Below are 23800 nucleotides of genomic sequence, written 5' to 3'. Positions count from 1 at the left end.
GTGCAAAAGAAGCCGTGTCACCGCTGCGTTGTCGTGGATGTTGTGCGTGTGTAGGTGTGAGACTCACAATGACGAACACGGATGTGAGTCCGCCCCCCCTCTCTTTCGGTATGCCTGTGAACAGGTATGCGCAGGTGATGAGTGTTAGTGTGTGCACGTGCCTGAGTAGCGCTCGGGGGAGAGAGGGAGAGAGGAAGACACCTCTTCCCACAGCTGCGCGCACGCAGAGAACGTCAGACAAGGAAGAAGACAGGATGGGGGCGACGACGGGGGACAGAGACAACGCCAACCAAACTTCTGTGACCGCGGATTCAGACAGCGTCAACCACTAGGGAAAATGCGCCTGCGACACGGAGAGCGATGGCGACGCCGGTAACGCACTCCTGCACGAGTCCCGCGTACCCACCCACCCCACTCTCGCCCATGACAACATACAGGCGATGATGTCGTGCGCGCGATCAAACTACAACAACGGGAATTAAGAGAGCGGCCTGACGCTCAGGCCACGAACAGCGCTCTCTTCATGCACAACGCATCGCATCGACGCGCCGGCAGAAGCCGCAAAAACGTTAGGAATCATATGACATGCGCCATCCCCCCTTCCTTCCTCACGCGTCCGCCCAGAGAGATGATGGCACGCGCCACTACAGGCCCCATGTGGATGCCCGTTCGGGGCCTACATCCTCCATGCTGTAGCCGCTCATGGTCGAGCGCGGCACGAAGCGGGTCAGGCGCTGCTCAGGGTTGGTCTGTGATGCGAAGCGATCCACAGCAGCCGACGTCTGCTCCTGATCTGATAGCCGGAGCTTCTCGGCGTCGGCGGCCTGGAGCGAGGCAACTTGGCCAGCCTCGGCCGTCGCCGCCATCTCCCTCTTTGCCTTCTCCAACGCATACGCGTATGTGCGGCCGTGCTTGCCGCCAAACTCGAGGCCTTGAATGCCACAGAACAGCATTGTCTGAGCCTGCTTCTCGAACGCGCACAGCTTCACCATCGACAGCGTGTTGTGCCGCATCTGCGCCACTTGTATTGCCTCCATGGCTGCCCGCAACGCGTCTTCGACCGTGACGTCCGCCGCGCTGATGGGTGCACCATAATGCAGCGACGCGATGGCACCGGTTCCGTCCACGGTGCACTCCGCCTGCACCTGCGCGCCGATGCCACGCGCCGTGGCCTTGACGCCAGGGGGCGGAGGCAAAACAGCGTACTCCATGTGATTCGAGCCGTGCGCAGGCAGAACCGTGCACAGCTCCGTGCCATACCGTGCAACAGCAGGGTAGGCGCCAAAGGAGAAGGACGCTGCACCGGCGCTGTCGGTTCGCACGTCCGTCACCTCCAGCATAGGGTCGGGCAGCCACCAGTCGCGTTCCTCCGCCATGGCACGCCGCAGCACACGACGCCGCGCCGCTGCCCACTCCTGCTCCGTCGCTCCTGGGTGATAGAGAGACCAGTGCAGACGGCACTGCGGCTCAATGGTGCGCTGGGCATCGGTGATGCCGTGCTCACACTGACTGCGGTGGTACTCTGTGCCTCTCAGCACTGCTGCCACCTCTGCCACCGAGACGTTACCCTGCTTATCCAAGGACTGGCCCATGGCGAACTCGGCGCTGAGCGAGATGTGCAGACCGGCCTCGCGAAGAAAAGCACAGAAGGACATCAAATCCTTGCCTGCAACGTCGCCCTCGAGCGGCGCCTCTGTCGGCGTCCCCGTGGCCTTGTCGGCGGGCTGCGGATGCCGCGTGTACTGCGCATAGAGCTGCGGGAGTGCATCGACAACGGAGAAAGGGGAGGAGGTGGCAGCGCTCATGAGCGTGGGGTGCTCGGTCGGGTTCAGCTCACGGTCCACGGCGCGGACGGCCACGCGGTATTCGCCGTTCGGCAGGCGTCGGCCCGCTGCGTCGACGTACGGGAGAAATACTTCCGTCGACTGCGTCTCGGAGAGCGGCACGTCATCGTCAAGCATGACGGCAAAGACCCATTCTCCGCTTGCCTCGTCCCACGCATGCGGCGTGGGCACGGTGTCGCTGTACGACTGCTCCTGCTCCTGCTCACGAGTGAGCTTGCGGTAGAGGTGCGAGGCGTACGCCAACACCTCCTGGAGGACCGGCGTCTCGGCGACGAGCGCCTGCACATCGACCGCCTCTTTCTTCATCTCCGCGCGCACTTTTTGGCGCTCCTCGGCGGTGCGCCGTCGCCACAGCGAAATCTCGAGTCGCCCCGCCTGCCGCAGCTGGTCTCGCTGCGCCGCTTGCTCGGCGGTGAGGGAGCTGTCCGTGAGGCGTAGCTTGTCGAGCGCCGGGGACGTCCAGTCGTACGAGACCGTCTGCCGCGAGCCCAGCGGCCACACCTTGAGAGCCTCTCCAGCTGCCTTTGCCTTGGGTGTCCTCTCCTCCCGCAAGATGGTGAGTAGGTCAGCACCGGCAGCGAGCAGCTCCGGCGCCGGCGCCGTCACTTGCACGGATTTTACAGGGTTCAGCAGACGCTGATTGTTCAGCTGGGCCGCGCTGTACCGCGCTCGGCGACGCGCGCCGAACGGGGCGGCTGCCTGCCGAGCTACACGGCCTATGACCCCCTCTGCCTTGGCGAGGTAGGCGGCGCTGAGCAGCAGCGGCTGCTGCGCCGCGTGCGCCATTTCCACTCCGTAGCGAGTGCAGTGCCGCGCTAAAGAGCGGCGGAAGGTGTACGGCGACGCGTAGTCCAGCTGACTGCTCAAGGGCTTCGTGGCGTAGTACATCTCCGCTGTAGCCGCCACCACCTGCGTCGAGGCGGCGTAGTGGAACAGCAGCTGCCGGCTCGCCGTGTGGGTGTGCTGCACGAGCGAGGCAGCGCCGAACTTGACGTAGTGCATGCGACACCACACACTATTGAAGTGGGGCTTCAACACCGCCGCGCGCAGGTCGAGGCGTGCCTTTGCCACACTCTCCTCCAACCCTGCGAAGACGTCAGGTAACGGCGTTTCACTGTAGAGTCGACGGCGTGCGGCTGCCGCGACACGGGCAAGGGACTCGGACTCCAGCACATGCACCGTCTCCAGCGCTTCTCTGCGCTCCGTGTGCAGCCAGAAGTCCTGCAGGGAGAAGCCGTACGACTTCTCGCCATTACTGCCGCTGCTTGTGAGAGGTTGCTCAAGGATGGCCTGGATCTTCGCGTGCTCAGTGGCCCACTCGGCGGTGGTGTCGAGGAGGTCTTCGGGGTCGTAGACGCCCTCGTCCATGCGGCGCTGCTCCTTCTCCGCCTCGTTCGCCGCCCAGGCCTCCTCCGTCGCTGTGGCAGCTGCGCCGCCACCTGTCCACGTACTCGGGTACACGCCTGCTTGGACCTGGCGCGCGCGGCGCTCCAGCAGGATGGCGTGCACCTGACGGTAGGCGGCCGCGACGTCAGCCAGTAGCTTCGCCTGTGCAGCAGCGTCGGCGGCGTGGGGACGCAGCTTCTCCTGGAAGAACTCGTGCGCGGCGCTGCAGGCTGGCAAGTAGTGTTCCGCCCACTTCTTCTTCGCTTCCGTGCTCTCGTGCACCCAGATGGACGGAACGGGAAGGGGGATGCGGGTGATGGTCTGCTGCTGGAAGGCCTCGAAAAACTGCACAAACGCATCCGGCTTTGCGGTGCCGCCCCAGAGCAGCTTGTCGAGCTGCAGGTGGTTCGTTACTCTCGTTTTGAGGTGACGCTCGCTGAGGTAGGCAACCTCGCAGAAGAACGTGTCGGCTTCCCACTTCGTGTTCGGGTGATCCGCTTCGTCGAGGAGCAGGTTGGCGATCGACGAGGACGCGCTGCCGCCGCCGCTCTCGCCCGCGCCGCGGCCTCTGCCAGCCGCGCCAAGGACGCCCACGTACTGCTTCGATGTGCGCCGCGACTGGCGCATGCGTCGCACGTACTTCGTTTCAAAGTACTCGGACCAGAGCTCAGCGCTCTCCTTGACGTGTTCTGGTGTACCGGTGACCATGTTCGACCCCATGTAGTCCTCCACATAGGCGAAGGGCGATGTTGACGACGGCGCCGCATCGCCTTCCGCCCGCTCCGCTGACGCAGTCGAGGCAGCAGTGTGGACGACCGGATCATTACCGAAGCGCAGCCAGAGCTCGATGGCACGTGTCAGCGACGGCACAGGAATGTGCTGAGCCCACAAGGTGCGGCATTCGTCGGCACTGCGGAGGGCGCCGAGGTGATCAGTGGCGGGGTCAGGAGCATAGATGGGTGTGTAGCTACGGATCACCATGTCGAGAGCGGTGCGGACACGCGGGGCTGCCGCTGACGCCGCCACGACGCCGCAGGATCTGGCGCGGTACATTCCACACCCAGGCGCAAGCACCGAGGGGGACCCTAGCGGCTGATCAGCCCACAAGAAACGCAAAGGTGAAGGAGGGAGAGGCTGCTGCTGCTGCTGCGTGAGGAAGGCGGCAGTAGAAGAACCGGAATTAGCCCAGCCGACTAATACGTTGTGGTGGCACTGCATGAAGGGCAGACAAACGTGTAGCATGTATGTCACCAGACATGTATGTACGAGAGGGAGGGAGGGAGAGGGAGAGGGAGAGGGGGATGGAGGCAAGAAGAGATATGGGCAACGAGCACACACATATACAGGTAGGCACTCAGAAGGAGAGATGGGGACAAGAGCCGTGCCTTGCAGCTCACCTTGCGCATGACGCCACTGCCCTCACTCTCACCCCATTGCACGCTGTTCTTTGCGAGCAGAGGCTGCGAGGAGGGAGACACAGGAGGCGTAGCAGCTGGCCACGGGTTCTGGCACAAGTTGCGCCTTGGCTCGCTATGCTCCGACCGTCTCTAGTGCGCGCGGAGCCGCGAGGGAGGGAGGGTGGCAGTGGTGTGGAAGGGTAAGGGGAAGAACAGTGCGCTACTTGCTTCAGCTCTCCGCCTTTAGCTGTCGAGTTCGCTCTCGGCAGCGCCATTACTAACCCACAAGCACACCAAACGTGCTCACACGCTTCACCACAACAGTTATGAAGAACCAAACAACGTGAAGATATAACAGAGGAGAACATGAAGAAGAAGGGAGGGGGGAGGGGGAGGAGGAGGGGGCAGATGCGCCTTGCATGCAGCCACCACACAAACACACGCATGTAGACATGCGGGCAAGCAGGCGCACACGCACGCAAAAACGAAACACACACACACACAAAAAAAAAACAGAAAGGAAAAGGCCAACCGGTGAAGCGTCGCTCCGCATCTCTGCTGCCTTTTGTGCGCACCACATGACGTCTCTCTCTCTCTCTCTCTCTTTCTTTCTAGCGCGCACCGCAGCACGTAACATGAGTGCCCTTATATGGCGGAGGACGGTGATCACCTACACATGCGCACCTCATCGGCGACGCTTCCTGCCTCCTCCCATCCACCCTCGCTTCTTGTCCTCCGTTTCAATCGCCACCTCCCAGATGAAACCCTCTTTTTCGCTGCAGGGTTAGAAGTTCGACACGGCAAACACGTCCAGCTTGCCCTCCCGCGCTACGAAAAGGAGGTTACCGGCGTCGTTCGCCAGCAAGCGGGTGCAGATGCCCTTATCGTAGTACAGGTCCTGTGGCGCAAGCGTGTCAAGCGCGACCGTCACGATACCGCGCGTCGTGGCGAGTGCAGCACGATTCTGTTGAATGAGCGTAGCCTCTGCGATAGGGTACGCGAATTGGTGCCGCTTGTAGGGCGCCGCCATGCTGCGGAGGTCCCACACGATCATGGCACCGTAGACGTCGGTCGTGATGATGTTGTAGCCGGTCGTGTAGATCGAGGAGATGGTGGTTTCGTGGTGGAGCGCGCCGGTGCAGAGCGCTGTGTTGACGACAGGGGTGTCCTCGCGCGAGCGCGGGTCCCACATCTTCACCGCGGCATCGCGGCCACCGGAGAGCAGAACGTAGCTGCTCTCCTCGAGCACTGTCAGCGCGGTGATGTAGTCGTCATGCGCCTTTGGAATTTGGCGCATGACGCTGCCGCTCATGACATCGACAAAGCTAAGTCTGTGAGGGGCGCTGACGTTGCCGCCCAACATCCCCGCCGCCACAGGCCCACCAGCGGCCGCGGCGCTGACAGCGCTCTCGCCCACGGCAACGATAGAGTTGCGGAACGCCGTGATCGCGGTCAGGGCAATTCCTGGCGGTCGCAGGACGATCTCGCCCTTGTTCCACCGGATCGAGTTCTCGTTGCATGTGATGACGATGATAGCGCCGGCGCTGCCTGTGCCGACCGCCGCCCCTGTCGCCATGCTCGCCGCATCCCCTGCCACGCCCGCTCCGTCCACCGCACCATCGGCGGCCGCCATCGCGGTGGCAGCCGCCGAAGTCGAGGATGGCCTAACGGCCGGTCGCCCACAGTACTTCGAGTACGGCTTGCGCGACTTAAATGGCATGCCGGCAATAGCAAGGTATTGCCCATCCAAGCGCTGGCCAGCCATCGCGACAGGGACACAGTTCATCGGCAGCGGCACGACGCCGCGGGGGCGAACGCTCACGTGCGGGAACCCTAACGGGTTCTTGGCCGACGGCTGACGGGACGACCCCGGCGGACCCCAAAGAGTGACTGCGCCGCTCATGTCACCTGTCACCACCTCATCACGGACGCCGAAGTACGCCATGCACGTCACGGAGTTCGACAGCGAATCCCCTTGGGAGTTCTCCATCGGCACGGAGCAGTAGATTGTCGGCGGTGTCCCGCGCCACCAGCGTGTGACAAGCGCCACATCCACTTCAAACCGTGGCTCCGTGGCGTACAGCTCCGCGAGGCGCCGCGCAAGACGCGGCCGAGTCGCTAAGGCGGCGCGAAGTTCTACGACTCTTCGCGACTTATGGAAACTGTGCTCAACGATGCGCAGCCCGACATGGATAAGCTCATCGTGCTGCAGGCACAGTTCGACGGTGTCGATAGTCCCCTTCATGCTTACCCAGCCTACGATAAGCATCTTTACTAGAACCGCCACGTACTTCTCTGCCTCGCACGGCACACAGCGGTGCGCGACGAGCATCTTCAGGACAATGCGCAGGACCAGATGGCGCAGCGTTGCCTTCTCTTGGATCCCCAAGTGCAAGACAGCGGCCCAGGTGTTGTGATAGATGATAGCACTGGCCAAGCCGTTCAGCATCACACGCAGTTCGTTGTCCGTCAGCTGCGACATCTTCGCCTTTAGAGCCGCTGCTGCCTGGCGGGCGTCGCCGCTGTCGAGGATGAAGATGTACCACTCCTTTCCACGCATCTCCAGATCTGCCTCCTCCGGATCATTATTGCGGTCGACGTCCTTGATCGTCATCAAGACTTGCGTAAGGATGTCGGCGGCGTAGTCATCTTCCGACTCTTCCTCGAAGCCGAACGCGTCACACTCGTCTGCGTCAACGTGCTCCCGTGTGGTCGGCAGCGTAAACTGGATTTCAACCTTGGAGTGAGGGTTGATGGCAGGCGACCGTGTCGGCACCAAGGGAGTCGCGGTGGATGCTGCAGCAGCGGCGGCAACCTGGGCACCAGCGACGGAGCAGGCGGCGGTACCACCAGCGCCCTCTACTGGGTCCGCCAACCCGCCGGCCTCCGCCATCGATGACAACATCGCCGCCGCAGATGTGGTGAAGACCTTAAACGACGGCGACACTAATGCGGCCGCCGAAGCCGCGGCAGCCGATTCGGGCGTTGTTGCCGCTAGCGCAGCCAAGGACGGCGTAATGGTCGGCACCGAAGGAGCACCAAGCAGTGGCGCTGCTGCCGTCGCACCCGCAATGCCCGCAGCGAGACCTCCAGCAGCAGCAGCAGCAGCAGCAGCAGCCATGCTTGCGGTGTTGCCTGACCCGCGCGATGGAGCCGGCGGCGGTGGTGGCGCACCGGTGGCCTCAGCAAGTAGGGTGGCGGCGGACCGGGGTGCCGGGACAGCTGGGCCGCTGCTGGTCATTCCCGCACCGACGCTGCCTGTCGGACCGCAAGTGTTCATGATGGAGGCGGATGCCGCGTGCTGCTGCTGCTGCTGCTGCTGCTGCTGAGACTGAGGAGGCGGAATCGGATAGGGCAGCATGCCACCCCCGCCACCACCCCTGCCGATGACCGCCGCTGCTGGAACACCTGGCGACAGGGTCCCTAGCGGCGGTGGCAGCATTCCATCCATGAGGCCGTTGCTGCTACTACTACTCGCATGGTGGTGGTGTTGCAGATGGTGGTTATAGGCCGCCGACACACCGGTGCCACGCGCGACGGGCGCAGTCGAGAAGGGCGAGTAGTTGTTGCTCATGCTGGTGAACGCCTCTGCCTCCCTGCTTCGTTGGGGCGCACTGCGTCCTGCCCGCACCGCTCACTCCGTTATCTCGCCCGGCTGTGCTCGCTTGCACAACGCACGTTGAAGGTCCCCTTGCGTGCGCGCGTGCGTGCCGGTACCTGTAGGCTGCACAACGTAAATAAAGAAGAGCGCGATGAGTGCCACCTTCTGCACACAGCATCACCGAGGCGCAGCAGGGAGTACGTTCCACGTGTTATTCCTACCGAATGTGGCAATACGTATGAGTGTATACTTATCTATATATCGATATGTGTGTGTGTGTGTGTGTGTGTGTGTGATGTGGCTCGATAAAACGGCGAAGCGCGAGGGCAGAGGAGGAGGAAAGCGTGTGCGCATGCATATGTGCGTGTGCGCAAGAGGGAGGGGGAGGGCTGGCGAGGTCGACGACGCGGTGAACCTCCACAGATCTCAAACACCTACATCATGCAACCCGAGATCATGTCCTGCACCACTGCGCACAGAACACCGTCCGGGGTTTGTCGTGATTTTTCGCCTGCCTTCGCGGAAAAAAAGATTGCGTTGCTGGAGTGCCAGCCTTGCGCGGGGCACTTCTCCATCCGGGTGTGCGCGTGCGCGAACCACGTCATCGGTCCGGCGTAAAACGATGAGGCGGGCAGGGCGGGCCTGCACAGAGGCACGGACACCCAGAGGGAACGAGGGCGGGGACCTCAAACCGCTGACGTCGTCGAGTGCACACACGCAAGAGCGCCGTATGCATTCTCGTGTGTGTGTGTGTGTGTGTGTGTGTGTGTGTGTGAGTGTGTGTGTGTGTGTGTGTGCATCCTTTTTCATTTTCTCATGGCTTCTCTCACATTACCTGTAGCCTTCTCCTGCTCTGCCTCACCCTCTCCTTGTCGCTGCGGGTGGGGGGAGGATGAGAGGCGGCACCGGTACTATCCAATGATAGGGAGGTGAAGAGCTGCTTAGGTACAATCATTACTGCAACCGCGCTCAGAGAGACAGTGGCCACCTCACAAACCATATCGCCAAGGCGATCGAGTCACCAAACGGTCCCTCCAACAACAACAAGGTACGGCGGCACCAGCGCACAAGCACGCAGGTGCGGGCAGCGATACAGACACAGAGCGACGACGACGCACCTCCTTGTGCGCGCACACGCGCATACTAAAGGAAGACGGAAAAGAAAAAGACAACGCCATACAAGCACAAGACACCTCGCGTGTAGAGGTGTGTGTGTGTGCTCAAGGACATTCGTCGGAAAGCGGCCATCGCAGCCACTTCGCGTGATTGCGCCCACCTGCGCGCATATGTAGACTGTCCACTTCTTCTGTTCTTACTCCTCTCGGCGGGCACGGCGGATGCGGGTGCTGCCCATGGCGACGCCTTCGCCCTCCTTCACCCACGATGAGGCAGCGGCCACGGCCTCAGACTTAGCCTCCCGTTCCTTCGCGATCCTGCCAGCGCTGCGTGTGAGCAGGAACAGTGTGAAAAACACGAAGGCGAACATAAACGCCAGCAAGCAGTAGTAGGAATCCATGATGAAGACAGGGCAGTAGAAGGCCGGCGATAGGGACGAGGGGAGGAAGAAGAGAACGGGGGGGGGTTGCGTTGCGTTGCCCAGCTGTTGCTCCAGTAGAGTTACGGGTCACGCAAATATATGTATGCTCTTGGCATGAGTCGCCCGCGGTCATGAGGGAGAGAGGAGAGAGGATGGGTTGGGGGATGCGCGTGGACATCATGCCACATCATTCGAGCAAGGGCACGCGAGGTGCACATGTGCCTTTGCCGGTGCGGTGGCGTGTGCACCTCGCGTGCCCTTGCTCTCCCTGACCAATGCGCATGACAAGGTAGAGGTGCGTGAGCCGCGCCATACATGCAAAAAAAAATGTGAACAGCCGCAAGTGTGCGCCGCACGTGAGCCATCGCCTTGCGGCATTGCCCCTTCGCGGGGGCCACACACATGCACGCTCATCGACGCCCACACCATCACTGTCCAGCAGCTCTCAAAGGGCATGCGCCGCGGCCGCTTCCGCCCCCCCGCCTCTGCTCCGATTAGCGTTCATGGTTTTCTTCGTTTTCTTTTTTTTTTGTTCCCCCGAGTAATACGCGCAGATCATGATCGCTTGCACACGCAGGCGAACACGTATGCGTACCTGATACAGGCGCCCTATCGACGCACGAGAGGAGGTGTTCATCGCCGTTCAGCATGACGTTCCCCACCACCGATGTTTGCACTGCTATCACGACACATCCTCTAACCAGTTGTTCAGTATCGCCACCTCCACCAACGCCTTCACGCAGCGGTCGGACCAATGGTTGAAGCTGGTGGCCCACACTGGGATGCGCCGCATCTCCTCCTGGACGGATAAGACGCTGGCGTTGTTGAACTTAGCGAGCGCACACAAGGCGGCAGCAGCGGCTCGGCTCACGTCCGCTTCCGTCGGGGTGAAGACCTTTAGCGGAGGGCGGCGGCGGCATCGCCTCTCCTGTCGCGACGCTTCGGCAGCCGCGACCCCCGCAGCTTGGCTCTTTGCCGCCCTGAGCGCAGACGCAGCTGTCGGCTCGGCAGCGGGCCCCTCGATTGCGGCGCCGTCACCACTGGGCGATTTCAGCGAATGCTGCGCGGAGCGGGAGACGGCATCAGCGGCGGCAGCACCTTTGCTTGCCTGAGCGGGTATGCTTGCCCCAGCGGCGGACGGCGTCAGAGAGGGCGAGCCCGGCGCCTCGACCTTCGCCGGCGTCGCCGATGTCTGCACGGCGCTGGCGTCCGAAATCGACAGCGCGGCCACCGGTTGCATGGCCGAGGCGGATATCGGCATTGGGCTTGCAGAAGAAGAGGATGAGGACGACGACACGCTCGAGTGGCCGCTATCACTACTCACAGACGAAGATGCGGACGACGATGATCTGCGTGACACAGAGGCGCAGATGTCCTCGCTGCCGCTGGTACTGCTGCATGAGCGAAGCGGAGCGGCACGCAAACAGCCGTCTACATAAAGATGTTGGTGCCGTCGCTGCTGCTGCCGCGAATAACTGCTGCCGTACGAAACTCCAGTGGCAGCGCACGGCAGCAGGCCGCCACCGCAGGTTTGGCTGCCTTGGCTCCCCACAACAAACCTCTGCGAGGTGCCACTCATAGCAGCACCAGAGCTGACACCGGAACGCGACAGCGAAAGCATGGGGAGGGAGCTCATGAGAGTCAGCTGCAGCCGTCCAGACGCGCCGATGCTCAACGCGTGCCGCAGCGGCGATGGCGCCAAACTCGTCGAAGTCGAGGAGGCATGGGTGTCGGCACTGCTCGGGTCCAACCCCCCTGCGTGGGTGGCGCCGACGCCCATCAGCATAGAATCACTCTGGGGCAAATATGGCATGGAGGGGAACCCAGGATATGCGACTGGTGTCAGGGATGGAGGCGGATGTAGCAGTTGCTGGTGCTGTCCACTGCAGTTCATTTCAGGGGTGCACGGGAGCGACGACGGCAGCTGCGGGGCAGCCGGCGGCGACCAACCACTGCGGTCCATTAAGAGATCCGGTGACCTCACGGCGACGGCTCTACTACCGACACCGCTTGCTGGCATTACCGCAGGAGCGGCTGCCGGTGCTGCGGATGACAGTGAAGAGACCTCCGCGGCTGTCGACGACTGTTGCGGGGTGGAAGCCATTCCCAGTGTTGTGCTGGCGTGCTGCTTCTCGGCGACAACCGACGTGGTGATGCGCGACGCCACCGATGCCCGCCGCGCCTTGACGCTTGCTTTCTGTATCTGCTTCCACTCCGCTATCACACGGCGTCGCTCCTCCCTGCACTCCTGCCGCTCTAACCACGCCATGCAGAGAAGGTAGTGCCCCAGGACATGGCGAGCTGGGTGGTGAACGCTGCGCAGTACCCGTTGCGCACTGTGGGTGGTGCTGTAGAGCGTCCCCTCTGTCCATGGGCGGTACACCTTGATCAGGTGACTCAGCTCCAAGTGGAGAAGCGCCTCCATCACGATCCCTGCCGTCGCCACCCACGTCTGTGGGAGCTCCACGGATATTTGCGGCGGCGGCGGCGGCGAGGAAGCGGCGGCAGAGGTCACGCTGCTGCCGTCGGGTACTCCAGATGCGATCGGCACTGCTGTTCCTAGACCGTTGGCGCCGCTCCGCACAGGGGCGCCGGTATCCGGTGCGCCCGCACCTATCGCCGCTCCAGGAGTGACGCGCACGTTGACTTGACTGGGTAGCGGCGCCTGTCCGTCACTGATGGCTGCCGCCGCCGCTGTTGGGGCGGGGTAGCGAACGCCGGGCAGCAAGGACGGGCACGGATGAATGGCGATCGGAACGGACACAACGATCGACTGGCTCGGGCTCCCGGCAGCACTGGCCCCCAGACCAGCCACATTAGCAGCTTCTGCAGCCGACTCACCAGACCCGTGCATTTCCACCACCGCCGCCGCCGCCGCCGCAACTTTGACGGCAGCACCGCGGGCGCGGTCGCGATGGGCAGTGGAGCGCCTCTGCCCCGCGGAGGCGCCGGCACCTGCAGGGGTCGCACTTGGTGCTATCACAGGCGCGGCCTGCTGTTCCGCGACGCACCGCTGAAGTGCATCGGCGTACACCTCCGCGAGCGTAGTGGTGGTGCCCACGGCAACGCTGAACACAAGATCGGCCACGGTACGGACGCCGTCCACCAACCGGAACACGTGGAGGACAGCCATATCCATCCACTCCATCATCTGAGGGTCGTACGCGACGACCGGGACAGGGATGTGATCGAAGTGGAGGAGGCGCGCCGGCTGCAGTGGCGCCATGCGCCGCACATGGAAGCTCAGCCGGTTGGACAGATGCACAACACTCATGTCGCCGCGCTGCTGCTGCTGCCCAGCAGGTGAAGCTGAGGTGGTGGAAATCGGGCGCTGCGCCAGGGCTTTGCTGCTCATTCCCGCACCGAGCGCACCCGCTGGTTGTTGTGCAGCTAGTCCCAAGGCGGCAGCGGCAGGCATCGGCGACGCAGTCACCGGCGTGCGTCCATCCACGCCCGGACTGCCGGTCTGCCCGTCTCGCTCGCGGTCTCCATTGCCGTCCGGTGCCTTGGTGTAGCTTAGGCAGCGGAAGAGCTCATCCACCAACTCGCTCAGCGGCGTCCACTTCGGCTCCGTGGGTGGTGTGATGAAGGCGTTCAAGATGTGCACGCTCGCCACAGCTGTTGTGGGAGCTGGGCCCTGGAACGGCGAGGGAACACACGGTGGGGTGGCGGCACTGGCACCTGCCATGGAGTGCTGCTGCTGCTGCTGACGGCTTCCGCCGTGATGTGTTTTGACGGCGCCGCCAAGAGCGACATAAGGGGCGGAGGCCGGTGCTGCCGTGAGGCTGAACGAGCACGCGGCGCTGCTGCTCGCTGCCATGCTCGTCGACTCCTCTAGTGCTCGCGGCTGCGCCGACGGGAGATGAAAGGTGGCGGCAGTCTCACTTATAGTGCGACTGCGCACCGGCAGAGAGGAGGAGGGCGGGTTGATGGTGGTTTCTAACGATTCCATGTTGGTGAGGTACGATGAAAAGGATCGGACGCCGCTGTCACCGGCGGTGGCCGCTGTTGAACCACCGCCTGCGCCAATGTGGGCTCCGGTAGGCGGAGAGAAGGAAACGCTGAGGTGCGACGATGACGCATGCACCGTGTTGCTCGACGCGGCGGCTGTGGTGGCGTGCGATGAGCAGCCAACGCACCCGTGTACGCCCGATGGCAGCGAGCCACCTCCCCCATCAAGACGGTTCTGAGCGACACGTGCGCTATCTTCGCACTGCTGCGAGCTGCAGCCGCCGGGAAAAGTAGCCGTGGCGGGCTCAGCGCTTCCGTGAGCTTCAGTCCCCTCGTCGCCAAGCGGTAGCGCAGCCGGTTGCCGTGGGAACATAAGGGATGCCGACGTGCGGTCCGCCATCTTCGCCGGGGGGTGCCGTCTGTTAGTCCCGCCCGCTGCTGCTGCTACCGATACCGCGGCTGGCACTGCGCCGCTGTGCTCCAGAACGGGCGGATGGTATGAGTTAGGGCTCAATGATGTGCTGGAAGCGGCATTGAAGGTGGCGCTGGCCGCCATGGCGACTGCCGTCGCTGTCGCCGTCGACGGTGCCATTGTGTCGGCTTGCCCAGTAACACGACCGCGGGCGAGCGTGCATGGTTTCTGGGGGGCACTGGAGGGGAGCGCTAGCGGCGTTGCCAGATGTGCCTGGCCCACGCCTTCGTCGACGTCCTCGGCAACCTCTGCGACGTGCGCAGTGGCCACGGAAGACGTTGCCGGCGACTGCGCTGCCACGTTAAATGCGGTCGTTGCAGTAGTAGGGAGGGAGGATATGGGCGATTTCAGCGCGAGTCTCGACATCTGCCACGACGCTGAATCGAAGGAGCGCAGCCCGCGAATCATGTACGCATACTTCAGCTCCGCCTCGCGCAGTTCCTCGGCGATATTGGTGAGCACCACGCTGTATGGGTGCACCAGCTGATGCAGCAGGCCATCGCCGATTGTCATCCGCTTGTGATCGACGCGGAAGACAAGACAGAGGGAGTAGCGCAGCGTCTTGCGCTGGTAGTGCTCACCGGGAATGTCTTCTGGGTAATAGAGGAAGAGCAGCCCTGATTCAGCGGGGTATAACCACAGTACACGGCGACAGAACTCAGAGCGCGGGACGAAGACGTCGTTGTAGCCGCTCATCCTGCCCTTGTCCGCTGCGGTTGTTGCCGCAGTGGTGCTCGTCAGAGGTAACGGAGTGCCGCGTGTCGCGGCTGTGGTTGCGGGATGGAGCGATGACCATACCTGGGGAGAGGAAGGCAGCAGGTGTTGAGGGTGATGATGGTGCAGGAGCTGCTGCTGACCGTCCGTCACCGCACATCTCTTGGTGGCCGCTCCTGAAACGGCTAAGCCACTGTTGATACTGGCGCTTGGGGAAGCGGTGGTCATGGGCGGCGCGCTTACGGGAGTAGCGTTCAGCGAGGAGGCGTTGGAGCAGTACACGTCGGTCGTCGTGGTGACCACGGGTGTTTTGACTAGCCTGCGTGTCGGGGTAGTGCCGCTGTCCACGTCGATTCCCCTCCCCACCGCGTGCGCTGCTTCGCTGCGGGCGTCACGGTAGTGTCCATCACTGCTGTGTGTCGGCTCACCGCCATATTCGCCCAGGCTTGTGTCCGCGGCTGGCGCATCCCCACCACCGGTCGACTGAGATGCTGTCAACGCAGACGAGCCCACCTTCGGCGACGGTCTGTGCGGCGCCAGCTGCGACTCACTCGTAAACGTCTGTGGGGATAACGAGAAGGCCGTGCTGTCCTCGGAGGCGGCGTGGTTGGTACCGCTGGTGTCCACCGCGCAGGCGCGCGTCTCAGCTTGTGCTGCAGTGTCGCTCAGCCCGACGAAGCGGCCCTGTGCGACCGGCGAGAAGGACACGCTGCGCACGTCGCCGCCGGCCATGTCGCCCAGCACTGATGCCGACAGGCCAGCAGCCGCACCAGCGCGGTTGGCGAGAGACAAGGGGGACAGCCGCTGCTCCTTGAGCAGCGGCGTGCGAGCGCTGTTTTGCAGCGACCACACCTCCAAGGGTGGTGAGGCATCGACTGCGGAAGTCAGTGAATGCGTTGGCGAGAATGCCGAGCACGGCGCTGGAGGCAGTGTTGGAATGACCGAGGAAAAAGAGGCAGTGGCCAGCCCACCATCGCCCCCACCAATGCTACACGCCCCGAACGGGGGTGATGAGTGCATGGCGACACTCGCCATCTTCGCGTACGGCGATGCCGTCACCGCGTCGCAGTGAGATCCAGCTGGGGACATCGTTGTGATATCGTCGCCTATCATCTCCGCGGAGACCTTTGTCTGGACCGGTGATGGTGGCGGCGGTGTTAGTGAGCCGCGCCGCGCTGGCTCGGCGCCGGCTGCCGGGCTCGTCACCGCCGCCGCTGCAGAGTAGGCGGCAGCCGCGGAAGAAGGCGAGGCAGGCGACGCCTGGGATTCCAAGAACGACCGAATCGCCTCTGGCGGGTGCGCTGGTGCACAGCTGTGGATGTACGGACCCCGCACCACATCCAACGCGAAGAGCAGCACGCACTCCAGTCGGAAAAGCGTGTCGCTGCTGGCGCAGTTGGCGGATGGCGCCGTGGAGGCGGCGGCGGCGGCGGCGGCGGTGTGTCGAGCCACATTAGTGGCGTGGTTTTGCTGCATTGTCCTTCAATGGCGTAGGTGTGCGTGTCTGTGTTCGTCTATGCTCAGGGAAGGGTTCGATGCCCTCCTCCTCCTCCTCTCCCCCCCAAACAAAACAAAAAAAAAAACAGAATGAGTCAGCAAGCAAAAGGAAAGCAGAGCGGTGTGCGTATGTGTGTGCGTGTGTGTGGGAGGGGGCAGGGGCAACGCGCGCGCAAACACACATACGCACACACACACATAATCCGGTGCTGCTGAGCTGGTGGCGGAGGTTGGAAGAAGATGAAGGCAGTGATCGTGGCTTTGCTTGTTTTTTTTTCTGGTGGAAGCCGCCTGACAGCGCCCGCCGTGTGGTTCACGTGCACAGGTACACCGAGAAACGGCCCCTCCTTTTTCTGCAGAGCAGACACACACACACTCACATACGGAGTGGACCAGGGGGGGGTGAGGGCACTCCAGGATTGTGCAGCGGAAGAGGAGGAGGGCAGCGGGTGTGTCGCGGAAACTAATGATGGTGCTGATAGAGACAAAGAAAAGATCTCCTGCCTTGCGAGCCGCTAAGCGATACGAGCAGCAACACAAAACTGGGCCGCACGGAGACAGAGACAGGAGGAAGAGTTGGGGTGGGGTGGGTGGGGTGGCAGCTCGTATCGAGGAAATCAGAGAGAAGCATGTGTGCGTGCCACGTGGACTGACAAAGTCACACACACACACACACACACACGCGCGCGACCAGCTGCCCACAGGTGGCTTGCGCTTGCCTTCCGTTGGTACGGGTGTATGTACCTATATAGGTGTGCGTGCGAATGGCTGCGTCGATATCACGCAGATGCACCGAGTTCGTGCTTCAACTCAGTCGCCCACATGCGATTGATGTACAGTGAACACAAATGAATAGAGAGGGGGAGGGAGGGAAGGAGGGGTGAGAGACACCGTTTACCGAGCGGCGGGTGCGGTCACGGAAGCGCATATAGACGTGTGTGTGTGTGTGCACGAGGCGGAAGAGAGAGAGCGGAGAGGCGCGAGTAGAGATGCACTAGATCGATAAAAACAATATGCAATGGCAGCCATGCAGCTCTAAGGCAAGGCGAGAAAGGGCCCGGCATTCACGAGCGCTGCCCGCCTTCCTGCACCGAACTTCCCCCCGGTCGTGGGGGGAGGGTGAAGAGAAGAGCCCTAGTGTGCTTCTATCTATCCTTGCCTCTCCACCACCCCGCCCCGCAAGGCGGCCTCACAGCCGCTCCCCCAATCGTGCCGGTCGCCACCCCTGGTGCATCTCATTCGGCGTAGCTCAGCTGCCCCACGCCAGTAGGCAGTGTGAAGGCCGGGAGTGGGATACACGTTCCAGTCACGCTGGCACGCTGCCCATCACACGGATGGCACAGACCTGTGCACTGTTGCGGGCCGCTCCAACGCAGCGCCAACCCAGGACACGACCGCCGACATCAGTGGTGATACATCGCTCTGACCACCTCTACGTCGTGAGTGCTTGACCCTGTGACCACCAGAGGCGGGTTTGGCATTTTGACAGGGATAGCGAGGGGTGTACGAGACCCTGATGATACCACGTAAAAAGGTGGCCGGCATCATCGTCGACAGGGTGGGCTATGAGGGGAGGGGAGGGGAGGATCGGCGGCGCATGCGGGGTGAAGTGCCCAAGGCGCAGATTGAGAGGTGCAAGCCAAGAAAAAGTACATAAGGAGCGAGAAAGAAAGCAGGTAACAGCGGTGAAGATGTGCGTGAGGGCGCATGCAGGTATGGCTTCTAGGCTACATCGTGAGTGCATCGGTGTTTTGAAATCGAAGAATGGAGTTGGAGGTGGGGGAGGAGGTGTCGCGTGTCGTGATGGCGGTGGGGGTGGGTGAGGGACTGGCGAGCGAGAGAGAGGAAGAGAGGGAGAAGGGGGAAGGAGGGGAGGGGGGGGCAACAAAGCAAGAGACTCGCAGACCTTTCAGTCCTTGAGGGACACCCGCACCCACACGTACACACTCGCCGAGGAAGCGCTCGTCTAGGAATGCAGAACACTGTGTGTGTGTGTGTGTGTAGGTGTGTGTGTGTGTGGTGTGTGTGCGAGAAACACACAGAAAAAAACAGGAAGAAGGGTGGGGGAGGGGGAGCGCACACATCAATTGAACCAAAGCGAAAAGGAGGAGTGGGAGGGGGGGGATGAAACGACGGACGGCACGCGCACACGCAGCAGCGGAGACACCGGAGTGCACGACAACGGCGGCACACGCGCCCCACGTCGATATCGGCGGCAAAGAGATGCAAGCCGCACAGATGCACGACACACAACTAAACGCAGTTCTGCCTGTTATGTCTCACGTGCAGCACCAACAATGTCGCCACTTACAAATAGGCGCGGTCACGGCCGGGCGAGGAGAGGGTGGGAGACACCACACACCACACACCACACACAGGCACACCACACACCACACACCACACACAGGCACACACACACACAGTGAGAAAGCGGAGGTGGACAAATGGTGGTGGTGGTGTTGGCTTAGCGTTCCGGCGCTCACACCCCCTCTCCCGAAAAAAAGGAAAAAAAAAACATGCATGTGGCCCAATGAAAAGTCACCGCAGACGCAAGGAGGTTTGGGCGGCGGGAAGGAGGAGGGGAACGAGGGTACAAGACCCACACCACAGGCACGCCAAGCAGGCGAGCATGTGCGCATGCGTATGTATGCCAAACGTGTTCGACTAATACTTCCCGCAACGGCTGTCCTTCATCGGCAATGGGGGGGGCCATCGGTCCGGGCAGATGCACGGTGACGTGCGAACAGTAAGAGCGAGGGGTCAGGGAGAGATAAAGAGAGAGCCAAGGACTCGTGCTGCGGGTACTCTCCCTTCTCCCCCTCATCCTCTCAGCGTCGGCAGGCGTCAGCGGCGCCGCAGAGGGTGCCCTCGAGCTCCGCCGTGTCGACGTCGGCGAGCGTGTGCGGTGGACACTGCTGATTCCCAGAGACCTCTTCGTCCCCTTCCAGCTCATCGCCACCGATGGAGACGTCAGCGAGTCGTTTCTGCACATCGCGCAGTCGCGTGTTGCTATCCTGCACATGCTCGAGCAGCTCAGAGTTCAGCCGCCGTGCTTCGTGCCGCTGGTTCTGCAGTCGCAGCTTCTCACCGCGTACCTTTTCCAGCCAGCTTGTCGTGTCTTCGTCGAGGCCTTTCTCCAACAGCACGTAGAGCTCTGGTTCCCGTTCGCGCAGTTCCGTGAGTTGTCGCTCAAGAGCGTGGTAGTGCGTCCGTAGCTCGTTCAGCTCTGCCTGCACCTCGAGATACAGTTTCGTCGTGGTCTCTCGCTCGCGGCGCAGCTCCTCGGCTGCCTCTCGGGCGGCGAGGAGCTCCTCCTCTTGCGCCTGCCGCGCCGCCTCCGCTCGCTGCGCCGACTGCCGGCACATATCTGCCATGGACGTCTCCTCATCCAAGGCGTGCCGCAGCGTGTTCATCATTGCTTGCTGCTGCTTGATACGTGATTCGTAGTCGCGGGTGATGGTGCTGATCTCTTGTACCAGCTGCGCATTCGCCTCGCTGAAGCGTGTCTGGACTTGCTGCTGAGCTCGGTCGCTGCGAGCCCGCTGCTGCTGGGCCGCCTGCGTCTGCGACTTTATTTGCTCCACTTGCGCACGCAGTGCACCAAGCTCGCCGCGGTACTCTTCGCACTGCCGCTCCAGCGCCGCCTTTGCCTCCATCGCGTCCTGAGCTTCCCGTACCTTGCTCGTCAGCGTTGCCGCCTCCAGCTGCAGTGCTGAGTAGCTGCGGCGCTTCGGCAGCTGGTCCTCACTATCGCCGTCACCTTCGCCAGCCCTGTTCGCCGGGCTGCTCGAGGAGGTGCCGCACGAGCCGGGGAAGAGAAGATCTTGCACCTCCGCAGAGATGCGCTCCGCCTCGGCGCACCGCGCCTGCCACATGCTCTGCTGATCCTGCAACTGCGCCACCTTAGCGATGAGTAAGTTGCGGCCCGCCTCGAGCTCGGCGTTCGCCTCTTCGAGTGAGCCAACCTTCCGCTCCAACCGCATACGCTCCATCTCCGCGTTCTGCAGCGCGCTCCTGTCGCTCTGGTGCCGCGTCACCTCCTCCGCGTACTCCTTCTCCTGCGTCTCGACCTTCTGCTTGTGGTAGTGCAGCTCCTCACGCAGCGCCTTCCTTGCGTCCTCGGCATCGGCGAGCTTCTCGGCGAGTTCCGCTGCAGCGATTTGGCGTAGGCGCGCCTTCTGTGAGAGAAGTCTGGCAAGTTCGGCAGCGCACTCCTGCTCCACGGCGGCGCGTGCTTGCAGCTCCTCGCACTGGCACTCGTACGCGAGCTGCATGTGCAGCAGCTGCTCGCTGGTGACGGCTTCATGCGCGGCCGACATCGGAGGGGCGTTTGCGGAGTTAGGATCACGGTAGAGCGGTTGCGACGACACCTCTGGTGTGCCTCGGCTACCTTCGCCCTCTCCTGGGCGTAAGGTAGGGGGGCGGGGGCTAGGAAAGGCTCCCATGGCGCCTGCGGCCGACCAGCACATCCCGTCCGCGCTGCGGTGGTGGTCGGCCATGCTGCTCAGGTGGAGCAGCTGCACCATGCACTGATGCTGCAGCTCGTGTTCGGATCGGTGAAAGCGCATGCGCATGTAGTAGCGCTCCGAGGTCTCCATCTCTTCCAGCAACAGTTGCTCCAGCTCGCACATCTCAGCTGCCCGCTGGGTGACGGCGCGCTTAAGCGCCGACCGCTCCTGCTCTACCTGCGCCACCCGCAGCAGCAGCTGCACGTTGCGTTGCTTCTCCTCTAGGTAACCGTTCCGCATCTGCTCCAGCTGCTCTGCGGCCGTGACGTTGGCCGTGTTGGTCGCCTCTAGCGCGTCCTCCGCGGCGCGGGTCTTGGCGGACTCGGTCGTGCGGTGCGACTTGACAGCGCTGAGCTCGCACTGAGTGGTCTCCAGCAGGCTCATAGTGCTCTGCATGCGCTCGTGCAGCAGATCCAGCTGCCGCCTGCTCTCCTCGTAGCGCACCCGGTACTCATCCAGTTGCGTCGATGTCATCTTCGTGACGTCAAGCGCCTCCTGCTTCACGCGCTCGGCAGCGGAGAGGTCTTGCGCTGCCTTCTGCAGCTTCGCCCTAGTCTGCTCGAGCTCCTCCTGCAGCTGCTGCTGCGCGCGCAGCGCCTCTTTCGCGTCTGCCGTGGCCGCCGCTGCCTTCACGCCGCCAGCGCCGGTGCCACCCGCGGTGCTCGCCGCTACCGTGCTTGGTGTTGTGGTGGAGATGACAAGAGCCCGGTAGCGGTTTGCCCAGCCCGTCACCTCCGCCTCTCGCTTCGTCAGCTTTTCGTGCAGCTGCATGGTCTCTGCACGCTGCTGCGCCAGCTCGTCGCGCAAGGCACCGGTGCTTGTTAGCATGCGCTCCTGCAGCCCTTGCAGCTCCACACCTAGCTGCGCGTTTTCCGCCTCGAGGTCCTTGACGCGCTTCCGCAGCGCCTGCAGCACCGCCGTGTCGGTAGCCGAGACTGCCTTCAGCTTCAGCGCGTCATTCTCCGTCAGCAGCGCTTCGCGCTCTCGCTTCAACGCATCGATTTTCTCCAAGTGCACCTCCGCGGCCTTGCCGCTCTCGAGCTGCAAAGTCAGCCGCACAATCTGCCGCCGCAGTTCCGCGATCAGCTCCTGGAAGTGCCGGTCCTCGTTCACCGTCGCGACATTCACGATCTTCTTCGCCACGCCGGCGAACCGCAGCGTGTTCAAGGTCTGCTGGTAGCAATACGCACTCGGGGCGACGGTGGCGAGCATGATGGTCTTGCTGTTGCCACCAAGGCTGTCGGAGAGCAGCCAAGTTAGCATACTGTCGCGGTAGGCAGGGATGACGTTCTTACCGGCTTGCTTTTCCGACAGCTGCTGAATAACGCGGCCGAGGGTGGTGAGGGAGAGGTTGATGTTCCTGGCCTCTTCTAGGCGGTCGCCCGACACGCCGGACTGTGAGACGCGCTCGCTGCCAGCCAGATCGACCATGTTTACCTTGCACGCTCGCGTGCGCGTGATGACGCCGCCAGTGCTCTCGTCGGTGTCGGCCAAGACCTTCGTAATGTGAAGCTGCAAGATGGCGTGGCTGCGGCTGCTGTGCTCGTTCATGTTCGTCTCGGCGGTGGCGCGCTCGCGCAGCCCGCTGAGGAGGTACTTGATCACGCTGCCCGCGTCGCGCACCTTGACGTGGGAGAGTCCCTCCACGTACGGCCCTCGGGAGGGGTGCTGGCGAATGCGCAGCGATGCGCTAGCCGATGCGGATGTGCCAGCGTAGGTGCTGTTGCTATTGGCCGCCGTGAGCGACGAGGCGGCGGCGATAAGGTCGTGCACCTTCTCGCAGTAAATCTCCAAGAAGCTCAGCTCCACGGAGTAGGTGACGCCTTCGTCCTTTTCGCGCTCCTCGCGCATCAGACGAAACAGGTCAGAGCAAAGACGCGGCATGATGCCGTGCTCCGCAGGCATCTCCACCGTGAGGCTGTCACGCTGCGCTGGTGGGGGGCTGCGGCTGGGGTTGCCGCTGCTTGAAGCACTGGCACCTGTGACGCCAGAGAGCGCATCTGTTGGGCCGATCATGCTGTAGCTCTTGCCGCTGCCAGTTTGGCCGTACGCGAACAAGCAGGCGTTGAAGCCGGACATGACGGCCTTGTACATGCGCGGCCCGATAAACTCGTACACACTCTGCTGATCGTCGTACGGTGGCGCTTGCGCGAAGCACGGAAGATTCCTGGCGACGGCACTGTACTGGGTGAGGAGGCTGCGCTGAGCCTTGGTGGAGTGTGTCAGCCCCGGCACTTTGATCCCTCGCCCGCCTCCGCTGCCAGGACCGCCGACTGCGTTGTCATCGCCAGCCAGTGCGTCGAGCACAGACGGCGGAGGGAAGGGCAGCACCGCTGGCGAAACACTCCAGAAGATCTTGTCGAAGGAGTACGAGTGCTGCAGTGCCTCAAGGCTGCCAGGGGAGTTGAAGTGAACACTTTTTCCCCCGACCGAGACACCGCCGCTGCTGTTCACCAGCCCGAGTGTCACGGAGGCAGTCAACACACCGCCGTCGCCTCCATTCGCGCTGCCAGACACCCCTCCGGCAACGAGGCCGCTCGCCGTGGAGCTCGGGATGAGCGACGGAAGGTCTAGGACAGAGATTGTGGTACTATCTGGGACGGTAATGGTACAGAAAGCAGAGTCCTCCTTCGGTGTGAAGGGGCGCACACGCACGGCGACAAGCACCGATGAGGACTCCGTAGCCATAATGGAGCGTTTTCTCGCCCCTTCTTGTTTCGTACACCTCTGGCCGTTCGTGCGCAGCGAGCTGGGAGGACGTCACCGGCGTGCCGTCGTACTTCATTCACCTGATGCTTGCTCCGGACGCCGCTGCGCGCACGCGCTTGCACTCAGGCACGGTGAGGTCTCGAGAAAAAAAAAGCAAACAAAAGACGCGTACACGCACAGAAGG

At 62.7% G+C, this 23800-nt stretch overlaps 4 protein-coding genes across 4 annotated transcripts; all 4 read right to left on the bottom strand.

Annotated features, from left to right (window-relative positions):
• Positions 1-644: 644 nt before the first annotated feature.
• On the bottom strand, positions 645-4448 carry LMJF_22_0990 (conserved hypothetical protein; the record flags this gene model as incomplete). Its single annotated transcript, XM_001683198.1, has 1 exon — positions 645-4448. One exon carries the CDS (start codon positions 4446-4448, stop codon positions 645-647), a length of 3804 nt encoding a protein of 1267 aa, XP_001683250.1.
• A 963-nt stretch (positions 4449-5411) lies between these two features.
• Positions 5412-7532, bottom strand: LMJF_22_0980 (conserved hypothetical protein; the record flags this gene model as incomplete). Its single annotated transcript, XM_001683197.1, has 1 exon — positions 5412-7532. One exon carries the CDS (start codon positions 7530-7532, stop codon positions 5412-5414), a length of 2121 nt encoding a protein of 706 aa, XP_001683249.1.
• A 2915-nt stretch (positions 7533-10447) lies between these two features.
• LMJF_22_0970 (conserved hypothetical protein) lies at positions 10448-16378 on the bottom strand (the record flags this gene model as incomplete). Its single annotated transcript, XM_001683196.1, has 1 exon — positions 10448-16378. The coding sequence occupies one exon, from the start codon at positions 16376-16378 to the stop codon at positions 10448-10450; it is 5931 nt and encodes a 1976-aa protein (XP_001683248.1).
• Positions 16379-19227: 2849 nt separating this feature from the next.
• On the bottom strand, positions 19228-23001 carry LMJF_22_0960 (putative kinesin; the record flags this gene model as incomplete). Its single annotated transcript, XM_001683195.1, has 1 exon — positions 19228-23001. The coding sequence occupies one exon, from the start codon at positions 22999-23001 to the stop codon at positions 19228-19230; it is 3774 nt and encodes a 1257-aa protein (XP_001683247.1).
• Between the last annotated feature and the right edge of the window lie 799 nt (positions 23002-23800).

The sequence above is a fragment of the Leishmania major genome, chromosome 22 (assembly GCF_000002725.2).
Source record: "Leishmania major strain Friedlin complete genome, chromosome 22".
Lineage (NCBI taxonomy): Eukaryota > Euglenozoa > Kinetoplastea > Trypanosomatida > Trypanosomatidae > Leishmania > Leishmania major.
This window is presented reverse-complemented; position numbering and strand designations above follow the sequence as displayed.